The sequence below is a fragment of the Alligator mississippiensis genome, chromosome 10, assembly GCF_030867095.1.
Source record: "Alligator mississippiensis isolate rAllMis1 chromosome 10, rAllMis1, whole genome shotgun sequence".
NCBI classification, from domain to species: Eukaryota; Metazoa; Chordata; order Crocodylia; family Alligatoridae; genus Alligator; species Alligator mississippiensis.
Window position 1 is genome coordinate 22,551,102 of NC_081833.1, and position 18,627 is coordinate 22,569,728.

General features: G+C 42.3%; 1 protein-coding gene across 2 annotated transcripts in view; it reads left to right on the forward strand.

Annotated features, from left to right (window-relative positions):
- Positions 1 to 18,627, forward strand: part of TAOK3 (TAO kinase 3) — a 151,037-nt gene that overhangs the window by 58,445 nt on the left and 73,965 nt on the right. For both annotated transcript variants that reach the window (XM_014593635.3, XM_059713551.1), the window contains exons 2-4: positions 5,837 to 5,927; positions 7,681 to 7,891; positions 18,077 to 18,148. In XM_014593635.3, the coding sequence (XP_014449121.1) occupies positions 7,772 to 7,891; positions 18,077 to 18,148 (192 nt within the window). In that variant the 5' untranslated portion in view covers positions 5,837 to 5,927; positions 7,681 to 7,771. The remainder of the gene's footprint in view (positions 1 to 5,836; positions 5,928 to 7,680; positions 7,892 to 18,076; positions 18,149 to 18,627) is intronic.

The window sequence follows — 18,627 nt, forward strand, 5'->3', positions numbered from 1 at the left end:
GGAGTATGCAAGAGGCAAGTATTTTTGTGGACAGTATATACTTTATTGGACCAACTGCATGGTGGGAAAGATCTAGACCAGCTTTTGAATCCAGCTGGTCTAAGTCCATTTTAACCATGCAGCTGATCTGGTGAAAATATGACCCACAAGTCCTTTCTTGGGTAGAATAGTTGTTGATTTTGATGCATCTAACCTTCACCTAGTCCTTTGTGCACATTAGGAAATGCTGGCTTAGAACTTAATGGCATGATGCACCTTCTTCTTTACGTCTTTGCTCTGGGAATGTTAAGTAAATGTTGACTCTTCTCACTGGCAAGTAAGTGGCAGCTCATACTGCAGAGCAGTTGTTTTTAGGTTCTTTGTAAACTAAGACATGGCCACATCAATTACTTGTCTGATGTACTGAAGATTTGTTTTACCACTAACTTTCCTTTCATTTTTAAGTGAAAACTGAGACTTGAGAATAATTGAGGTCTGTCTGCACTCCTGGTCCCCACCTAGTTATTTGTGCTGCATGTCCTGGGAAGCTCTAGTCTAGTCAGTTGAAATTTCCTGAAAGCATACAAATTAAGCTTTAGCCACAGTGCTGGTGTGTGCAAAAGTGCTGAGGCAGGAGTTCCATGCAAGTTTTGTGGTGGTGATAGATGGTTTAGAGAGCATCCATCAAGGGCCTGCCTTTAACTTCCAGGAATTCCCCAGTAGCTTGACCTCTGTCACCCTGCTGCAAGTTAGCACTGGGAGGCTCCAGTGGCTTGTGATTGGGATAGCCATGACAAGCCATAAGGGTGGGGTATTCCTGTGTCACTGGAGAAGTTGCGTGTGTGTATGTGTGTACCAGTAAAAACACAGATCTGATTGATTTCAGACAGATTAGAGTTGAAAGCCTGAATCCTAGCGTGGAGGAGTTGCATCCTAAATTAGAAAGCATAGAATCATAGAAACTTAGGGTTGGAAGGGACCTCAGCAGGACCATCCCCAGCTAGATCATTCTAGCCAGGGCTTTGTCAAGCTGGGCCTTAAAATCTCTAAGAATGGAGATTCCACCACCTCTCTTGGTAACTTGTTCCAGTGCTTTACCGCCCTCCTGGTGAGAGAGGTTTTCCCAATATCCAACCTAAAGCTCCCTTGCTGCGACTTATGACCACTGCTCCTTGTCCTGTCATCTGTCACCAGTGAGAACAGCCTAGCTCCATCCTCTTTGAAACCACCCTTCATGTATTTAAAGGCTACTATCAAAATCCCCTCTGTCTTCTGTTCTCCAAACTAAATAGGCCCAATTCCCTCAGCCTCTCCTCATAAGTCTTGTGCCCCAGCCCCCTCACCATTTTTGTTGCTCTCCACTGGACTCTCTCCAACTTGTCCACATCTTTTCTTTAGTGGAGGCCTAAAACTGGACACAGTACTCCAGATATGGCCTCACAAGTGCTGAATAGAGGGGAATAATCACTCTGCTGGCAACATTCCTACTGATGCAGCCCAATATGCTGTTAGCCTTGGCAACAAGGGCACACTGCTGGCTCATATTCGGCTTATTGTCCACTGCAACCCCCAGGTCCTCTTCTGCAGAGCTGCTGCCCAGCCAGTCAGCCCCCAGTCTGAACTGGTACATGGGATTGTTCCTTCCTAAGTGCAGGACTTTGCCCTTGTCCTTGTTGAACCTCGTGAGATTTCTTTTGGCCCAATCCTCCAATTTGTGTAGGTCACTCTGAATCCTAGCCCCACCCTCCAATGCATCTACTACACTCCCCAGCTTGGAGTCATCCCTGAACTTGCTGACAATGCAATCCATCCCATCTTCCAGATTGTTAATGAAGATATTGAACAAAACTAGTTGACCCCTGGGGCACTTCACTTGATGCCAGCTAGTCATTGAGCCATTGATTACTGTTGAGCCTGACAATCCAGCCAGCTTTCTGTCCACCCTACAGTCCATTCATCCAACCCATGCTTCCTCAGCTTCCTTGCAAGAATGCTGTAGGAGATGGTATCAAAAGCCTTGCTAAAGTCAAGGCATGTTATATCCACTGCTTTTCCTGTATCCACAGAGCCAGTTATCTTATCATAGAAAGCAGTCAGGTTGGTCAGGCATGACTTGCCTTTGGTGTATCCATGCTGACTTCCTAATCACCATCTTCTCCTCTAAGTGCTTAGAAATGGATTCTTTTAGGACCTGCTCCATAATTTTTCTGGGGACTGAAGTGAGGTTGACAGGTCTGTAGTTCCCTGGATCTTCTTTCTTCCCTTTCTTAAGGTGGGCGCTGTATTGGCCCTTTTTCCAGTCATTCAGGACCTCCCCCGATTTTGCCACAAGTTTTCAAAGATAATGACCAGCACCTCTGCAGTCACATCAGCCAACTCCTGCAGCACACTCAAATGCATTGAATCTGGCCCCATGGATTTGTACGCATCCAGCTTTTCTAAATAGTCCTTAACCTGTCCTTTCGCCACTGAGGGCTGCTCACCTCCTCCCCAAACTGTGCTGCCCAGTGCCTGGGAGCTGCCCTTGCCTGCGAAGATCAGGGTAAAAAAGGCATCGAGTACGTCATTGTTTTCCTCATCTGTCACTAGGTTGCCTCCCCCATTCAGTAAGGGACCCACACTTTCCCTGTCCTTGCTCTTGTTGCTAATGTACTTGTAGAAACCCTTCTTACTACCTTTTATGTCCCTTGCTAGCTGCAACTCCAATTGTGCTTTGGCCTTCCTGACTTCATCCCTGCATGCCCGAGCAATATTTGTATACTCCTCCCAAGTTGTTTGTCCAAGTTTCCACTTCTTGTAAGCTTCCTTTTTGTGTTTCAGTTCACTGAAGAGTTCTCTGCTAAACCAAGCTGGTCGCTTGCCACATTTGCTATTCTTCCTGAACATCGGGATGGTTTGTTCCTGTGCCCTCAGTAAGGTTTGTTTAAAATACAACCAGATCTCCTGAACTCCTTTCCCCCTCAGCCTGGCCTCCCAGGGGATCCTGCCCTTCAGTTCCCTAAGGGAGTCATTTTGCTTTTCTGAAGTCCAGGGCCCATACTCTGCTGCTCTCCATTCTTCCCTGTGTCCGGACTCTGAATTCAATCATCTCAGGGTCACTGCTGCCCAGGTTGCTATCCACTTCTACATCCCTCCACCACTTCTTCCCTGTTTGTGAGCAGTAGGTCAAGAAGAACATGGCCCCTAGTTGGTCTCTCCAACACAAGGGCAATAGGATAGAGGCTATCACCCTTCCTACCTCAGGATCATTTCTTTTCCCTGATGAAGGGCTCAATCTCCTCATCTTGAGTGGCAGTAAGATCCAGGTCATTAATCTGTATTTCCTTTTTTCCTTTCTAACACTTCACTTAGGAATCCTCTAACATTGATAGTTATTTCTGATGCTAACTCTTCTCCTCAGAATTAGCCTCCACCTCCCTCTCACAGATACAAATATCTCCTTTCATTTTCAGCAGTACTGCAGTAAGTTATTGACAGGAACTGACTGTGCTGCAAGGTTGACATTTTTCAAAAGTCTCCACTAACGGAGCACTTCATTTTTGGATGCCCAAACCAAGGCACCTAAATTTACCTGGGCCAGACATGTGGAAATGACAAGCAATTGCCTTTTGAAAACTGTCATGCCACTTTTTACTTTTGAAAGTTGTGGCACAAGTTTGAACCCCGTCTGTTTCAGCACCACTGAACATGTGCACTCCTAAACCTCCCCTGAAGCAAATGTAGAAGAGTATTAAGCAAACTTGTATTCAAAAAACTGCAATCAGATAGGTCAGAGACAGATCTAGGTATTCCTGTTGGAGAAGGTCACATTAGGTTTCTGAGGCACGTGAGTTTCTGAACCGCAGGTGGTTTGGCTGGGACTCGCCAGTAGTGCATAGCCTTAATCTTAAAATCCAGAGCTCTGCTGATGTGCCGTGTAGTCGCGTTACTAATCTCTGCTCCAGCGTGTACTCTTGGTTTCGTTACCCCCTAGATGTATTGCATGCTACTTGGTTTAATGTCTTTGGTGTAAGGATCCTGTGCTATTTGTACTTAAAAGAAACAAACAAACACACAAAACTGGGTGCAGTTGAGAATAATATAACATAACCTTAGCTATTAATAAAACTGCCAAGAGGACTTGTGAATTGCATTGTCTGGTTCTGTGTGTGTGGTTGTCCCTGTAGCACTATCATATTATCACGCATATTATTCATCACAGTGCTCATGTTTGGGTTTTTAAAATAACTTTTTAAAGACGGAGCAGTGTATTTTCCTTGAGGCAGTAGGATAAATTGTTGTTTTTCCCAGTACAGTTTATTGTTCTAAAGCCAGGTTGCTTTTTGACATGGCTAGGGAGGCTAGACCTGAAATACCACATTCTTTGCTCATATCTGCAAGTGTGCTGTAAATATAGGAGCTCTGGGTGAGCCCAGTCAGCTGCATATGAATAACAATTGTATTCATCTGGCTTTTGCCATGCATTTGTTCGTGAGATTCTTCACTTTCTTTTTACCTGTAGCATTATAAAGTCTTTCCTGGATCCTGCTCAGAAGAGTATTTGAATGAACAATTTGGGTTATTTCCTTCTTTTGAGGGGGAATAGATGAAAGCATCTTTCTGGATGCTTGTTTGACAAAAGCAGTGGAATTTCTGTTCAGGAAGTGTCCTCTAATGGTTATTTCCAGAGACAAGGAGACAAGATCTTGCTCTTATTCCTTGTCTTGTCTCTGATCTCAGCTGAGGAGCCATTTTTACTGCTATAGCTATTATGCCTGCATGCTCCTAATATGAATGCAGCTATACCAGCAACATCTGGAGGCTTTTTTCCTGGTACAGTTTATTCTAAACTCCAGCACTCTCCCTTTCACAGACTTCTCTCTGTGTCCTTCCTTTTCCAAGTCTGTAGCTTATGATGCTTCCACTGTCCCATACTGTAGCTCCCCAAAGATGTTGGTTCAGGAGATCACCATATTAAACTCCAGGGGTAAGATAGGCAATTGGTAGCTTTTGTTTTGCTGGAAGCAGTTGATGGCAGCCATCAACTGCTTTGTTAATTTACTGATGATTCAGACCACATGAAATCTATCTAACAAGTATGTTAGTGAAGTGCCAGACTCTCCCTCATTTTTCACTCAAAATTAGAATCGGTCAGGTATTTAATATAACAGCTACGTTCTGTACCAATGCCGCTAGGTGTTTTGGCCCTGCAGGCTAGATGAATGGTGCAGAACCAGTCTGTGGGCTGGATTGGGCCCTTTGTGCCTGAATCAGGCTCCATGCCTCCCGTATGTGCCTGGATCAGGGACAGGGCTGCTTCCAACCAGCCCTGCATACTGGCATCGAGGCCTGCACTGCCCTTCATGCCTCATTTTGTGTGTAGGGCCACGACCCATGGGGCTCTTCCCTACCTACTCGTGAGGCCCAGCGCCTAGATCTCAGCCATGGGTCTGGGTGGAGCCATCCCTGCTCTATACAGATAAATATTAATCCCTTTAAGTGTAAAACAAAAGAAATGTGTCCTGGTGCAGATACTTAATCAGGAACTTTGCAGGTATCAAAGTTGGGGGAGCAGAGGGATAATGGGTAGTGAAATGTAAAAATCAAAGTTGGGAGCCTTTTTGAGGCTGATGAATTTAACAGTTAACTCCTCTTCCTTGTATTCCCACCTTGGAGTGATACGTTACAAACCTTGGGTTTGCAGAACAGGTGAAGTGAAATTTCTTCTCCTAGGAAGGAAAGAACAGCATTGATAGGCATTATTCATGCTGGGGATCTTTGAAATTATGGTGTGAATCAGCCTTAATATATGCACAGACAGATACTAGGATGGAAAAAAATAATTTATACAAAGTTTCTCTAAATGTTGTCTTTACAGGAAAACAAAGTGCACCAAACAGAGAACACACACAAGATGCTGCTAAAATTGGTCTAAGCCACAGAGTATGGTTTGTGCCACAGTTAAACAGGTATGATTCAGTGGAATATATTCTCTATGCCCCAGTGAACTGGGTTTTATTTTTAAACCTATTATTATTATTATTATTAGTCAGGCCCAATCTTCCATAAGAAGGAGCCCTTAACCAGGGATGGCTCTGGCTGATAGCTGAGAAATAATTTCAAGCCAAGATTATGCTCCGGATTTTCATGTCTTTAAATCTGAAACCTATTTAGGTCTATTGTTGTTTATTTTAGCTGGCTATGTTTCAAATGCGTCTTTCTTGGGTATCCCACTACTGCCTTTTAGATCTGGCTTCTAATATCAGTTGGGCACATTTTGTGGTAATATTTCATAAATCTACTTTTGTACCTTTATGCCTGACCAGCTTAGTGTCCAACAGGTAAAAAATGGACATTAAAATGGTAGTCACAGGGAAATTTGTCTGTTAGGTTTTGTTTAGAACAGGGGCGAGCAATTATTTTGGGTAGAGGGCCGCTTACTGAGTTTTGGCAAGGCATCAAGGGCCTCATGACAGGCAGCCCAGGACAGATGCATTTTAATTTTCTAAATTTTTTAGGGGCCCCCTGGATAGAATGGCTTGGCAGGCTGTATGTACCCCGCGGGCCACATTTTGCCCACCCCTGGTTTAGAAAATTGGTCATGTCACTTTTAAAGTATAGAACAGCTCCCCTGTGCAAGAGAATCTGTCAGTTCAGGCTAAGGTAAGGTTTTCATATGACATAATGCTGAACATAAGGTAAAGCCAGTTAAATTAATCTTTTTTCCTCTAATGGATGGTTTTAAAAAGAGAGTGCCAAAGTTTTCAGGGCTGTCTTGTTTCTCCCAAAATGTGGAGAGCTAAATACCCTCTTGTCATTTAGTTTCTACTTCTGCATCAGTGATATGCAATGTGTTTAATATGTTTTGGTATTGTTCTTATCCCTCTGTCTTGCCTTTGGTTGATCTGGATAAGCAGAGCACAAAACTAACATAAAAAGGCTTAAGAAATGGAAATCCCTTGTGGTTACATTTTCAGAGCATGGTTTCTTCTTCCTAACAAGTTCTAGTGAATATAAATCAAGTTAGTGACTTTTATGTCAAGGGAGGGTGGAGGGGGAAGCTTTTTTAGAATTATATTGTAAGCCTTCCATTAACTACCATACTGTTATGTGCCATGTATGCATATGTGCACACTACATAGAGATGCACCAAAAAAAAAAAAGGTTTGTTGGGTGACTTAGGCTCATCATTGAGATTCTTAAAGTCACCTAAATGATTGGGGACCCACTGAAAGTTACTTGGACTTAGTACCTTTACCTTTTGAAGATCCCTTCCGTAGCAAATATCATATGTAAGTGAAATAGAGAATGAACCAGTTGGGAAGTGGGAGGAGAGTTATAATACCCAAACAAGAGAGACAGCAAATAAAGAGGAGAAAAAAAGTCTAGGTTCTGGCACATCAGGAAATCTGCATTGAGGATATTTATTAATAGAAATTTGTACACAGGATGTTTTGCATAGCAACAGAACAACTTTCTTCTTCAAATGGACTTTAGTGTAACTTAGAACTGCATAGCAGTTTTTGCTTAGCAGTGTTTACTTCCAGTGGCTGAAAAGGGACTGTTACGCACAGAAGGCTTACTTATCTCTACATCTATATTTGGTTAATAATTAAACAGAATTACTTAAAAGAAACAATGGGGAAAGTGTGGAAGTTGTATCCTCTAATCTGAAAAAAGTGCATAGAAATAACTGGTTAAAGATGAACTTTGTTTCTCCAGGTGCTGAATGTTATCTGCAAACTACTTTGTCGATGAAGGCAGAAACTGATTGGGAATTTAAAGCGCGAACTAGGTCATAATAGTATTCAACATGCGCAAAGGGGTGCCAAAGGACCCAGAGATAGCTGACCTGTTCCACAAAGATGATCCAGAAGAAATATTTGTGGGTTTACATGAAATCGGCCATGGAAGTTTTGGAGCAGTCTACTTTGTAAGTACATTTATTTACCCACCATTCTCCAAAAAGCACCTTTTACAGTAAGAAAGTAAGGCACTTTTGGAATTGAATTTCAGCTGGAATTCTAATGGCTTCTTATGTTTCCTCCTCTCCATACACTGGAGAGATGAGTAAATGTGTGCTACAGAAGCATTTCTTAACCCACTGTGGTGCCTATAGCCATCTTTGGAGGGAGGCTTATCACAGTTTAATGAGACAGATATGCAGTTGCTCAGGGTGTGAAGGGAATACCCCGTACTGGACTGAACTTGAATGATTTTAGGCACTTGGACAATAATTTAATTGACCAAATTAGTGTTTGTTCAGAACTATCACCCTTATCTTTAGGGAAAGTGTCATAGATTCTTTAAAAGCTATCAAATCTGGAATTTCTGGGGGGCGTTATTTGCCATTCCATTTTAGTATGTTTTTCAGCTGTAGCAAGTCTATGGATTCATGGGATTAATATTTCAACAGGCAGCCAAAGCTAAAAGCTTTTTCAGCAATGAGTTGGTTCTGTGGCTGTTGACTTAAAATCTTAGAGACATTGTGGAGGTCACAGGAAACTGCGTTACACTTTTACTGTTTCTCAACTTCTCCTAGCAGTAGAAGTGCTTGGATCATTGTGCTCAGGAGTTACACTCGGGTCTTTCTTGGTGTCGTCCTTTTGCCCTGCCCATGACTAATATTTTTAATAAAAATAAAATTATCTTTAAACAATAATAAGAGATGATGCTAAGCCTCCATGCCTATGTTAAGTGTCATGATAGTAATAAACTGAGGGGCAGGTTTCAGAGTTACTGATCTCTAATATTAAAAAATGAGATTTTTTTTTTAATAAGCAAGCAAATTTTGGGGTCCTTTTGGGTTCTTAGCCTTTAGTGCACTTTTGATATACATGTTAAAATTCTTTACCCAATAAGCCAGAAAGTAAGAAACCTATTTTTTAAATTAATGATGAGCTTCTCAGCTAATCACTTGCCTTGAGGAAAAGAAGAGCTTTAAGAAAAGACCAAATATATTGAAACTCCACAATTAAATCATAGTACTTAACTCTAAAACAGGAAGAATAGTATTGCTAAGCTGAACCAAAAATAACTATCACTGAATCAATGGCCAGTGACCATATAATGACTTATTAGCAAAGTCTTTATTAACACAGTGTTAAGGGTGCCTGGTAGTGTATCTCAGACCTTTTCAGAATTTCAAATGCAGTGAAATTCAAACTTCTGAGAATTAGAAAGTAAAAAGTTATATTGTGCCTTGTATCTCCAGGATCCAGCAGCTGGTTGAATGATCTGCAAGCATTCCAGCTTTGTCAGTTATTTTAGATGTAGCTATACTGAATGGTGTAGGAATTAGTTGGAACAGATTGTAGACCTCTGTGGTCGGAGGCAACTGGGGACAGCCCTACCCCTCACCTTCATGTGTGAAGCCAAAGCGGAGGCATGTGTACTTTGAGAGGCTCCAGTATGCCTTGGTTGCTGCTGCCCTGTGTAGATTATGTTAGGGTTTTCTGTGGTGGGGAATGTCAGCTGCTTGAAGGTCCCTGACTACACAGATTGTGTAATTAACAGGAATCCTGCTTTTATCCGTTTAAAAAATAAATAAATAAAAAAATCCAAAAACTCTCTGATTTAAAAAAACCCCCAAACTCTTCATTTTTCCATGATTAAAATGAAACATCACTAATATATATATATAGGTATCAGTTGAACACAGTGCTTTATTAGTATATGTATAATTTTAAGCAATTTAGAAGCCTACCAGCGCCTCAGTCATTATAATAAAATAAACTCTAAATCCCTATATATTTTGGCATTTGAATTGGGGTTTTTTATCATTGAAAATCAGAGCTCACCCTGTCCCCTTCACTCACCAGGACATGATTCCAGCTGTGGCTGCTCCCCTCACTGCCTTGTGGCGCTGAGCAGCTGATACACCGGTGCCCTAACACTGACAATGCTGTTGCCCCTCACTCTCAAGCCACAGCCCCCAGTTGCCAGGGCTTGCAGCTTCCTACACACCCCAGCAGCACCTGAGCCCCAGCTGCCACAGCCAGAGCAGAGAAGTACAACAGGGGGTTGCAAAGGGCACAACTCTGTGCTGCCACTGCCCCGACAGCTGCCAGGTGGGCAGGGGGCACCTCACCATGGCAGCACAGTTGGTGCAGGGCTTGCAGTGGAAGCAACACCAAGCCTCTCCACCTTCCTGTTCTGGGTCCCTTGGAGTGTGCGCAGCAGCAGGGAGCCAGCTCCTCCCCCCTCCTCCCTCTGAATCAGCCACCTGTCAGAGCCATCAGCTCTGTCCCACTCCCCCAGCTGAGCACCAGCTCCGGCCCTAGTCACTAACCCTGCCCATTTCCTCCTTCACTGCGAGGGCCTGTCTGTCGTCCCGTTCCTCCCCCACCCCCAATTCCCTTAGACCAGGGGTGGGCAATTTATTTTAGGTGGAGGGCCGCTTATGGAGTTTGGCAAGCCATCGAGGCCACATGACAGGCAGTCGGGGCAGATAAATATTAATTTTCTAAATTTTTTAGGTGTCCTGTGGGCCAGATAGAATGGCCTGGTGGGCTGCATCTGGCCCACAGGCCGCATTTTGTCCACCCCTGCCTTAGACTCTCTCTTCCCCCATAGACTTACCTGCAGGCAACTGGGGAAGCTGCTGTCCATTGCTTCCTGGCTCTACTGCTGGCCATGTGCATGTGTGCATGCACACATGCACGTGGCTCCCCCCAGCCCCAGGCAGCCCCTTGCAAGCTGGAACTCTGGCAGCCTGCAAGGGGAAACCTGCCATTCCCCCATTTTTTTCCTTTCTATGGTGAATGGAAAATCTGGATCCCTGGTAATATAAAAGTAAGTGAAGTTGTGTTAGTGTCATGGGCTTGAGAGGGAGGAGTTGTAAAGTTTAGTGGATAATATACATTACTTCACAGAAAGAGCAAGGGTTGACAGGAAGGCACGTGTAGGTGGCTCTTCAGTAGAATGTAAGGGTGGAGTGAGAGCATTCAGAGCATACTGGGGCATTGCCCAGAGTGGATGTGGGCATGTATTTTGACTGCATGCGTTCTGATTTTCAGAAGTTGGGTTTTGCTGAACTTGCTGTTTTAGATACCATCTGGCAACCCTATTCTGCAGTACTGAAGATTTGTCATGGAATTTGCTGTGTGTGTGTGTGTGTGTGTGTGTGTGTGTGTGTGGAAAGACAGATGTGTTGTGTGGTAGGTCTTAGTGATCATGTAAGCATTATGTCATTATGATGTAGGTTTGCAGCTGAGATGTTACTTTGGCTAGGTAAAGGATCTTAAGCAATTTCTGTGTGTTCTTGCACTTCGTTACAGTGGCGTAGGGATTACAGTTGTGATTTGAGGTCTTGCAAGTGTGGAACTGTTAATATGGCCAGTGAGAGAAATCCATCTGTATCCCAAAAACTTAACAGCTCAAAGTTGTTTTCTGTTGCATGCTTAAAATTACTACAAATGTGTCCATGCTCCTTTATTCCACCTCTCCTGATCATCACTTCCAGATTTGCCTTCTCTTCCCATCTCCATAAGCTATTAATTAGCACCTTGTTGTCTGGTGCCCTCTGCTGCTGAGTTGTATGTCACAAGCAGCAGTTTACTGGATGATGACATGCTTCTTTGGCCAGTGTAGCTCTCTTGAAGGCTCAGATCATGAGCTGTATGCTGAGCTCGGATCCTTGTCCCTGCTTTGAAGCCCTGAATGTCAGTTCAACAAGGCCTCCTCCATGGATCCCAGCTCCCCACCTGGAATTGGCAGGGAGAGGAGCTCAGATCTAGACATGGATCCCCAGATTCCAGCTTCAGTTTGGGAATGTGAAAGCAGGAAGGGGGCTGGCAGAGTTGGGCGTGTCTGTAGATCTTAACTGTTATCATTGGTTTATGGTTAATTTTGTTTCCCTAAAGGAATAGTGAGTGCCATGCCCTATCTGAGGTCATTTTGGACCCTTTGGAGCCCTATCAGAGCTGTGATTTGATACCATAGGTGTGTGCATAAATAAATGAACCCAGGTAGAATCTTATCAACCTTAAGAAAAGCATTTTGGAAAGTAGGGAAGTGTATATCTGGGATCTCTCCCTCAAATGACCCCAGATGTGGATGATCAACCCCATTGTGCACCCCCATAAGGCATGCCAAATTTCAAGACAATCCAAATAAGCATGTTGATTTTGCAGTATTTAGTCAACCATTAAAAAGAAAGGGGTCCTCAGCTTGAACTGCAGCAGAGCAGCTGCTCCACTATAATTAAGATCAACATCTATATGGGAGGACTAAAACAAAAATGGAGCCCTGAAAACACAACTGCAGAAACAACATTTCAAAAATAATTCAGATGAGTTGCAGGCAGCAAGATAGATATCTTAATCCTTCTGGTTTTAAGCCGAGGCATGCTGTAACCATCATGAAAGGAATGGTTTTGTAGCATTTGATCCCTTTCGTACCCTCCTTCCCCATGAAAAAAGATGAGCAAAACTAGTAGTCAAATACTGTACAGTAGTAGGAGCTAGGGGAGTGAGTCAGACATCATTCAGAATGTGGAAATGCCACTCAGCTGAAGCCAGTAGAATGGGACATATCCGTTTTGAAAATCTTATGCAACAGCAGTTGCCCAACTTGAGACCCAGATTTGATAAGGCCCAGACTTCAGAGAAAGCTGGTCAGACAATCTCTGAATTTGGGGCTCCTTTAGAGAACTTCAGATAAAGTTGTTCAAAATGGTTTGCCAGTTTTTGGAAAAGCATAATCTATAGCAGAAAGTAAGTATGAAAAGATGAAAAAATAGTCAAAAGAGCTTGCATGAGAGAATCAGAAGGTCTGCTACACCATGACTGTCAGGGGGTAAAGAGTGCAATCAGGAAGAATAAATGGCAAAGAAGTTAAATGATACTTTGCATCACTCTCCATCAGGGAAGATGCAGGAGAAAGACCTAGTCTGATATGGAATCTGTATATGAGGAAGTGCCAGATTGAGATGTCAGTATTGAAACAACAAAATAGTAACTAGTCATCTGTACCAGATAGGAGTTGAAGGAACATAAGCATCTGGTCCTGATACTGGTCCCTTCCAGCTCTTATTTTTTTAAACTGTGACTCTATAAACCCAAAATAGGAGTTTGCCTTTGGAAAAGTACCTTTCTGGAGCTTCACTTTGCATGTATCTTTATTCTTGTGCAGTTTGGCTCATTTCTTTTTCTGGCCCAAGGTTCCTTCCATCACATCTTCCATCATGATGCATAGTCCTGGTAGCATCATCTTCTTGTTCTCCTTGTCCAGATAAACAAGTTAGGTAACATTTCAATACCTGGGAACATATACGGATAACTAAGAAATTAATATTAGAAGGACTAAGTATTTGGAGGGAAATGTCCACAGAGATGTGAATGCTCATGTTGGATCCACTTTCCTACAGCTGTAGTTTGTGACTGGTTTTGCGGTGGGTGCGTTGAACTCCCTAACAGTCATTATCTATAAGGCAAAATTACTGTGCCGCACTCTGTTTTTAAGAGTAATTGTCTAGTGCAGCATATATATTTAGGCACAATGGATTGGTTACTGTTCTCTACATTTATTTGACCTTTTTGCTTGAATTGGCACTGACACCACTGTATTCAGCCGAGGCATTGATCTGATTCTCTACGACAATGGCATTTTAATTTCATCACTCTTCTGCAGACACTTAGCTTGAAGAGAGCACTTGTGAAGTATTAATTTTGCTAGCTAGTTGACTTCCCTATGCTATGTACTTTTGTCTGTTCTTGGCAAAGATTGATAATTTAAAGCAGTGCTAAACTCATGTTTTTTTCCTAATGGACTCAAATATTGATGACATTCCTGGCCTTATGATGTATCATTTCCCAACAGCTTGGTGGGTTTAGATACCATCCACAAAACAATGACCTACTTTCATTCAAAAGAGTCATTTCCTAAAGATTAGACAGATTAAATGATGAAGCGAAAAAATTGTGGTGGATACTGTTCAGCAAATCAAAATGCTGAAACATGGAAAGAAAGCAGTGGATGTTTTTTGACAAAATGAATGAGGGCATTAGAAGAGCAGTGTTCTAAGCAAAACACGCTTGTAGTTTGCTAATCACAAATTATCTGCTAAGTGCAGCCAAAAATATGACAACGCGAGTGCATTTTGGTCTAGAACACTTGTACAACTCTCTAGCTGATTATAATCAGGAGAATCCCAGAACATTTTAAATGGAGTAATTGCCTTGCCCACAACTGTGATGGAATGCGACAAGTGTTTAACATGGCACGGAGCCACTGAACAATAGTTCAGGGCAAAAAACAGGGAATTCCTCAACCAGATGGGCCTAATGGGGGAAGGGAGAGGAGGGGAGGGGAAAATGGGAATTGAAGTAGATAAACAGTTTGAAATTTGACCAGAATGTTAGGATGAACTCATCTATTCAATCAAAGGATGTACACAATTTTTAATGATGAAACAGGATGATGGGGTGAAGGGTACAGCTTTCTGTCTGACCCAAAACCCATGGATTTGTGGGGGTCTCTTTCTTCCAGCTTTCCTTAATTCATGTGAAATGGACTTCATGCTATAAACAGTAGAACAGAATTCATGTCCTCCATTGTGTTGGACATAAGTCTAAAATTACTGTCTCTCTTCTGGTATTTATTGGCCTAGCGTAGCACTAGTTCCTTTTGAATTCACTGTCCACATTAAATTGTTTTGTGGGGAGGGACTGATACATTTATGAAAGTACATTACTTGTTTGTTTGGCAAGTGAAAGACTTGGTTTGTCTTGCTTCACTTCCAGTTTATTACGAACTCCAAGCTTTCAACTGTTGCCAACCTGTCCTGCATGTTCCAAAAGTGGTTACAGAGATAACAGGATTTAAGCAGTTTTTCAGATTGAAATGTTCACTTTCTTGACTTGCAGAAGTCAAGGTGGGATTTTTTTCTAGTCAAGGCGAAAAGATTGCTTCTGTTAAGTCCAGGAGTTCACAAGTTCCAATTAGATTTACTAATGTTATACAGACTAAAGTAAAAATAATTTTTTTGATTGTGAATCAGTTTTGCATTTAGGGAAACAATGTCTTTTGACAACAAAATATTTAATATGTGACTGGTCAAAATTATATAGTTCAATAATGTCTTGTTCTTCCTTTGAAATTGTATTAAAAGGTTAACTTTAGCTCATAAAATACTGTAAAATTCATGCTGTGCTGTGTTCTCAGGCTTTCTGGTGTTGCTTAGGTGCAATATTGCTATGCAGCTATAAAAATCACTCCGAGTTAAGAGACCCTCCTTATTTAGGGTCCAGTCTTGCAAGCTTTTTCAGCACTGATCAGTTTGTAGGATCAGGTGTTTGCTGAGGTACATAAAAGAGGGCATTTCCATTTCAAACAAACAATTAAAGGCTGGTAGATCTGCAAGCAGAACCACAAGCTTCAGTTTGTGTGCGGGGCTCCATAAGATACTGTCCTCCTGATCACCTCTCCAAAAAAAAAAAAAAGGATTCCTGGAAAAGCTACTTACAAGAATAAAATGTGCAGAAAGAAAATGGTATGAAAGCACCACCTTTTTATTATTCTCTCACATTCGCTTTTAAGCTCGTAAGTCCGACACCCTTTTTCAGTGTTCGTGTCAAATGCTGAAAGATTTGTTGGAAGGAGGACCTGCTATTTAGACTGTTAATTTGCATTCTAAATATCCTAAGGGGTGTGTGTGTGTGTTTGTGCAGACACACACGTGTGCTTTTAAACACAGCTCCACAGTGCTGTTCTGATGTAGCATGTTGTGTTTGAATGAAGTAACTAGCTTGACTCCGTGCTTGCTAAGCTACTTGCAGTCAAGAAAATGATTGCATGCTGGTTGTCTACATTAGGTCACCTAATTTGATAAGTGAAGTAAATAACATTTCTACTTCAAAATAATTCATAACACTTCCATTCTTCGGTAACAATGCAGTTACAATTAAAGTAGTCTGCTTTATAACATTACCTGCAATATCTGTTATGGGCCTATTCCTTCTCATGAGGAAGATGTCTTGGACTGTAGATTAGTCTTTCAGGAAAGTGACAAGAAACCCACTGCATAAATAGTTTAAACCTAGATTAGAGTTGACATTTGGAAGAACAAATGGCACAGAACTTCACTGGCTAAGGGGATTGAATAAAGCAACCTAGTGTATCTGTTTCTCCAAACACTCCAGTTCTGGAACCAAAGTTAGGCAGTCTTTTGATGCTTTTTGTTCTGCTTTTTTTTTTTTTTTTATTAAAAAAAATTGAGCACCTTTCATGTGCATTACTAAAACAAACTGAGCAAAACTCTGGGGACACTGCAGCAGGCTCTGAAACATGATTACAGCATAATAAAAGCTCCATCTTAACATTTTAAAATGAATCAAGTTATGGGCTGAACAAGGAGAGGGAGGCGAGGCAATAAGGCTTGGTCTCTTTGGTTTGGAAGACCTACTGCAGAGAGGTGGAACTGAGCTTGTATTGAAAACTGAGAAAATGCACTGAGTTGCACTGGAAAGCATTCCATCCCCACCAGCAGGCATCCAGTCATGTCTGGTCTCCATTTCAGCAGAAGCTGATAAAAGATGGTATACGGCCTGAGCAACCCCTCAAGAGATGGTTTCAAATGCATGGACAGGTTTCCCTCGATTTATGTGGGTTCTTTTATGTGAATTCACTCTTATGCGATGAGCATATTTAGACCCATAATTCGTTATATGTGAGGTAAATTGCCTCGCTCCTATGCGATCAGTATAGACGCCCCCTGGTCCAAGCAGGTAAGTCCTGGGGGGGGGGGCAGGGAAGGGCCCTGGCCTCACTCACCGCAGCTGCAGCAGCCCCAGGAGTGGCCAGCGCCAGCTGCCTCCACCAGGGCACAGTGCAGCCCAGGAGCAGAGGTGAGTGGGGACAGGCGGAGCATGGTGCAGCCCAGTGGCTGCAGGCAGCTGGCACCCGCCCGCTCCTGGGTCGCTGCAGATGGGGCTGAGGTGAGTGCCGCTCTGTTTCCTCTGCTTTGCTGCCTTGTACAGCCCCGGGAGTGGCACCCCTTCTCCCACCCCTTCCCTACTCCCAGCCTCACTCCCTCCCTCACCGCCATGGGAACCTATCCCTATTTGTTACATTGCAAAGTGGGTTCACTTTATGCAAATTCGATTTATGCGCTGTTCTCTGGGAACACATGTACAGCATATATTGAGGGAAACCTGTATACAAAGAACATACTGACACTGAAGTGCCTGAGCAGATGAACAAGCCATTTGTGGCTTTATATTTGGACACTTGCCAATTTTTCATGGGGTGTGTGCTGCAAAGGGCCTGAGACCTGAGATGCATTCATTTCCTGCTACCCAGAGCTCTGGGGCCACCAGGTCAACTGTAATGTTGCTCTGACAAGTTCCATTCCAGGTCCTTGAGACTTGATCCTGATTAGACCAGTGTCAGTAGTTGACTTTTCAAAACTTTTTTTTTGGTAAATTGACTGAACCAAAAATGTCAAAAAAACAACAGTTACATCCACCAAGTCTTTTGTGTTACCCAAAACAAAAGTGTTCCATTGTTCTACCCCCCAAAACTAAGCAAATTGTGTCACTTTGCTTTTCACTTTGTTTTTTGGGGGTTGCTTGTTTGTTTCTTTTGTTTTTACATTTTTTAAAATGAATTTAATTCCAAAATTGTAGTATCATTTTAAAATGGAAAAAAAGATTTTTTTTTTCCTTTGAAAATGTTGAAATATTCAGTGTTTACAGTGCTTTGCTCAGAGTGATTCAGATTCAATGCACATTTATAGACTTTACATGTGTCGATCAAAATCCATTTTTGACTGGTTTTGTATGAAATATCTTGATGTTGTTGGAATCATTTAACATAGCTCTCTCTAGGAGCAATATCGGGTTCTACACATCTGCTGCAGCAAAGCTGTTGCTTTTGCAAAAATCTGTGAGGAAGTGGTGAAGAGACCTGGCTTAGAGTTGGACCAATGAATGAACCTTTGCAGTAGTGCAGGCTCCTAAGAGACCTATCTTAAATCATGCCCATGAAGAAGGTAGCACCTGAGCTTACACAGGACAGAAAAGATGGCCTGCACTTGTGCCTAATGTATGCCCAATTCTGTGAGGGGGGAAAAGAACAGAAATAACCCCTATTTTTTTTCTCTCTCTCCCAATTCCAGGCCACAAATTCCCACACTAATGAGGTGGTGGCAGTCAAGAAAATGTCCTACAGTGGGAAGCAAACAAATGAGGTAAGACATAAATAAAGAGAGCCAACGATTTGATTTCTTAGGGTGATATCATTTATTGGATCAACTAAGTAGTTGGGATAAAATTAGATACACTTTTAAATGCAAGGTATTCTTGCTCAGGTCACTTAATAAAGCCATCTTTGCATGCAGAAGGCATGTGTAGCAGTGGTATAAATCTGCATAGTCAAGTTAGCTTTGTATTGCCTTTGGCTCTGGAAAACCAGAAGCTTGTAACTGCTGCTTACTTCCACAGGAGACATGAAGACTGAAGGAAGGAAAATGAGTTAAAGTGAATTCTGTTTAATAGGATTTTTTTTCTTTTTTAAGAAGCTACGGTGATTTTAGAAACTGAATATGACAATATTGCAGAGGTTACTGAAGTAGCTATTGCGCAAGCTATCAGAACTATAGCCATTGTACTGTCAAGATGTTGGCTTGAAAATATAGCTGAGAACCGCAGGCTTTAAGAAGTGTTAGTT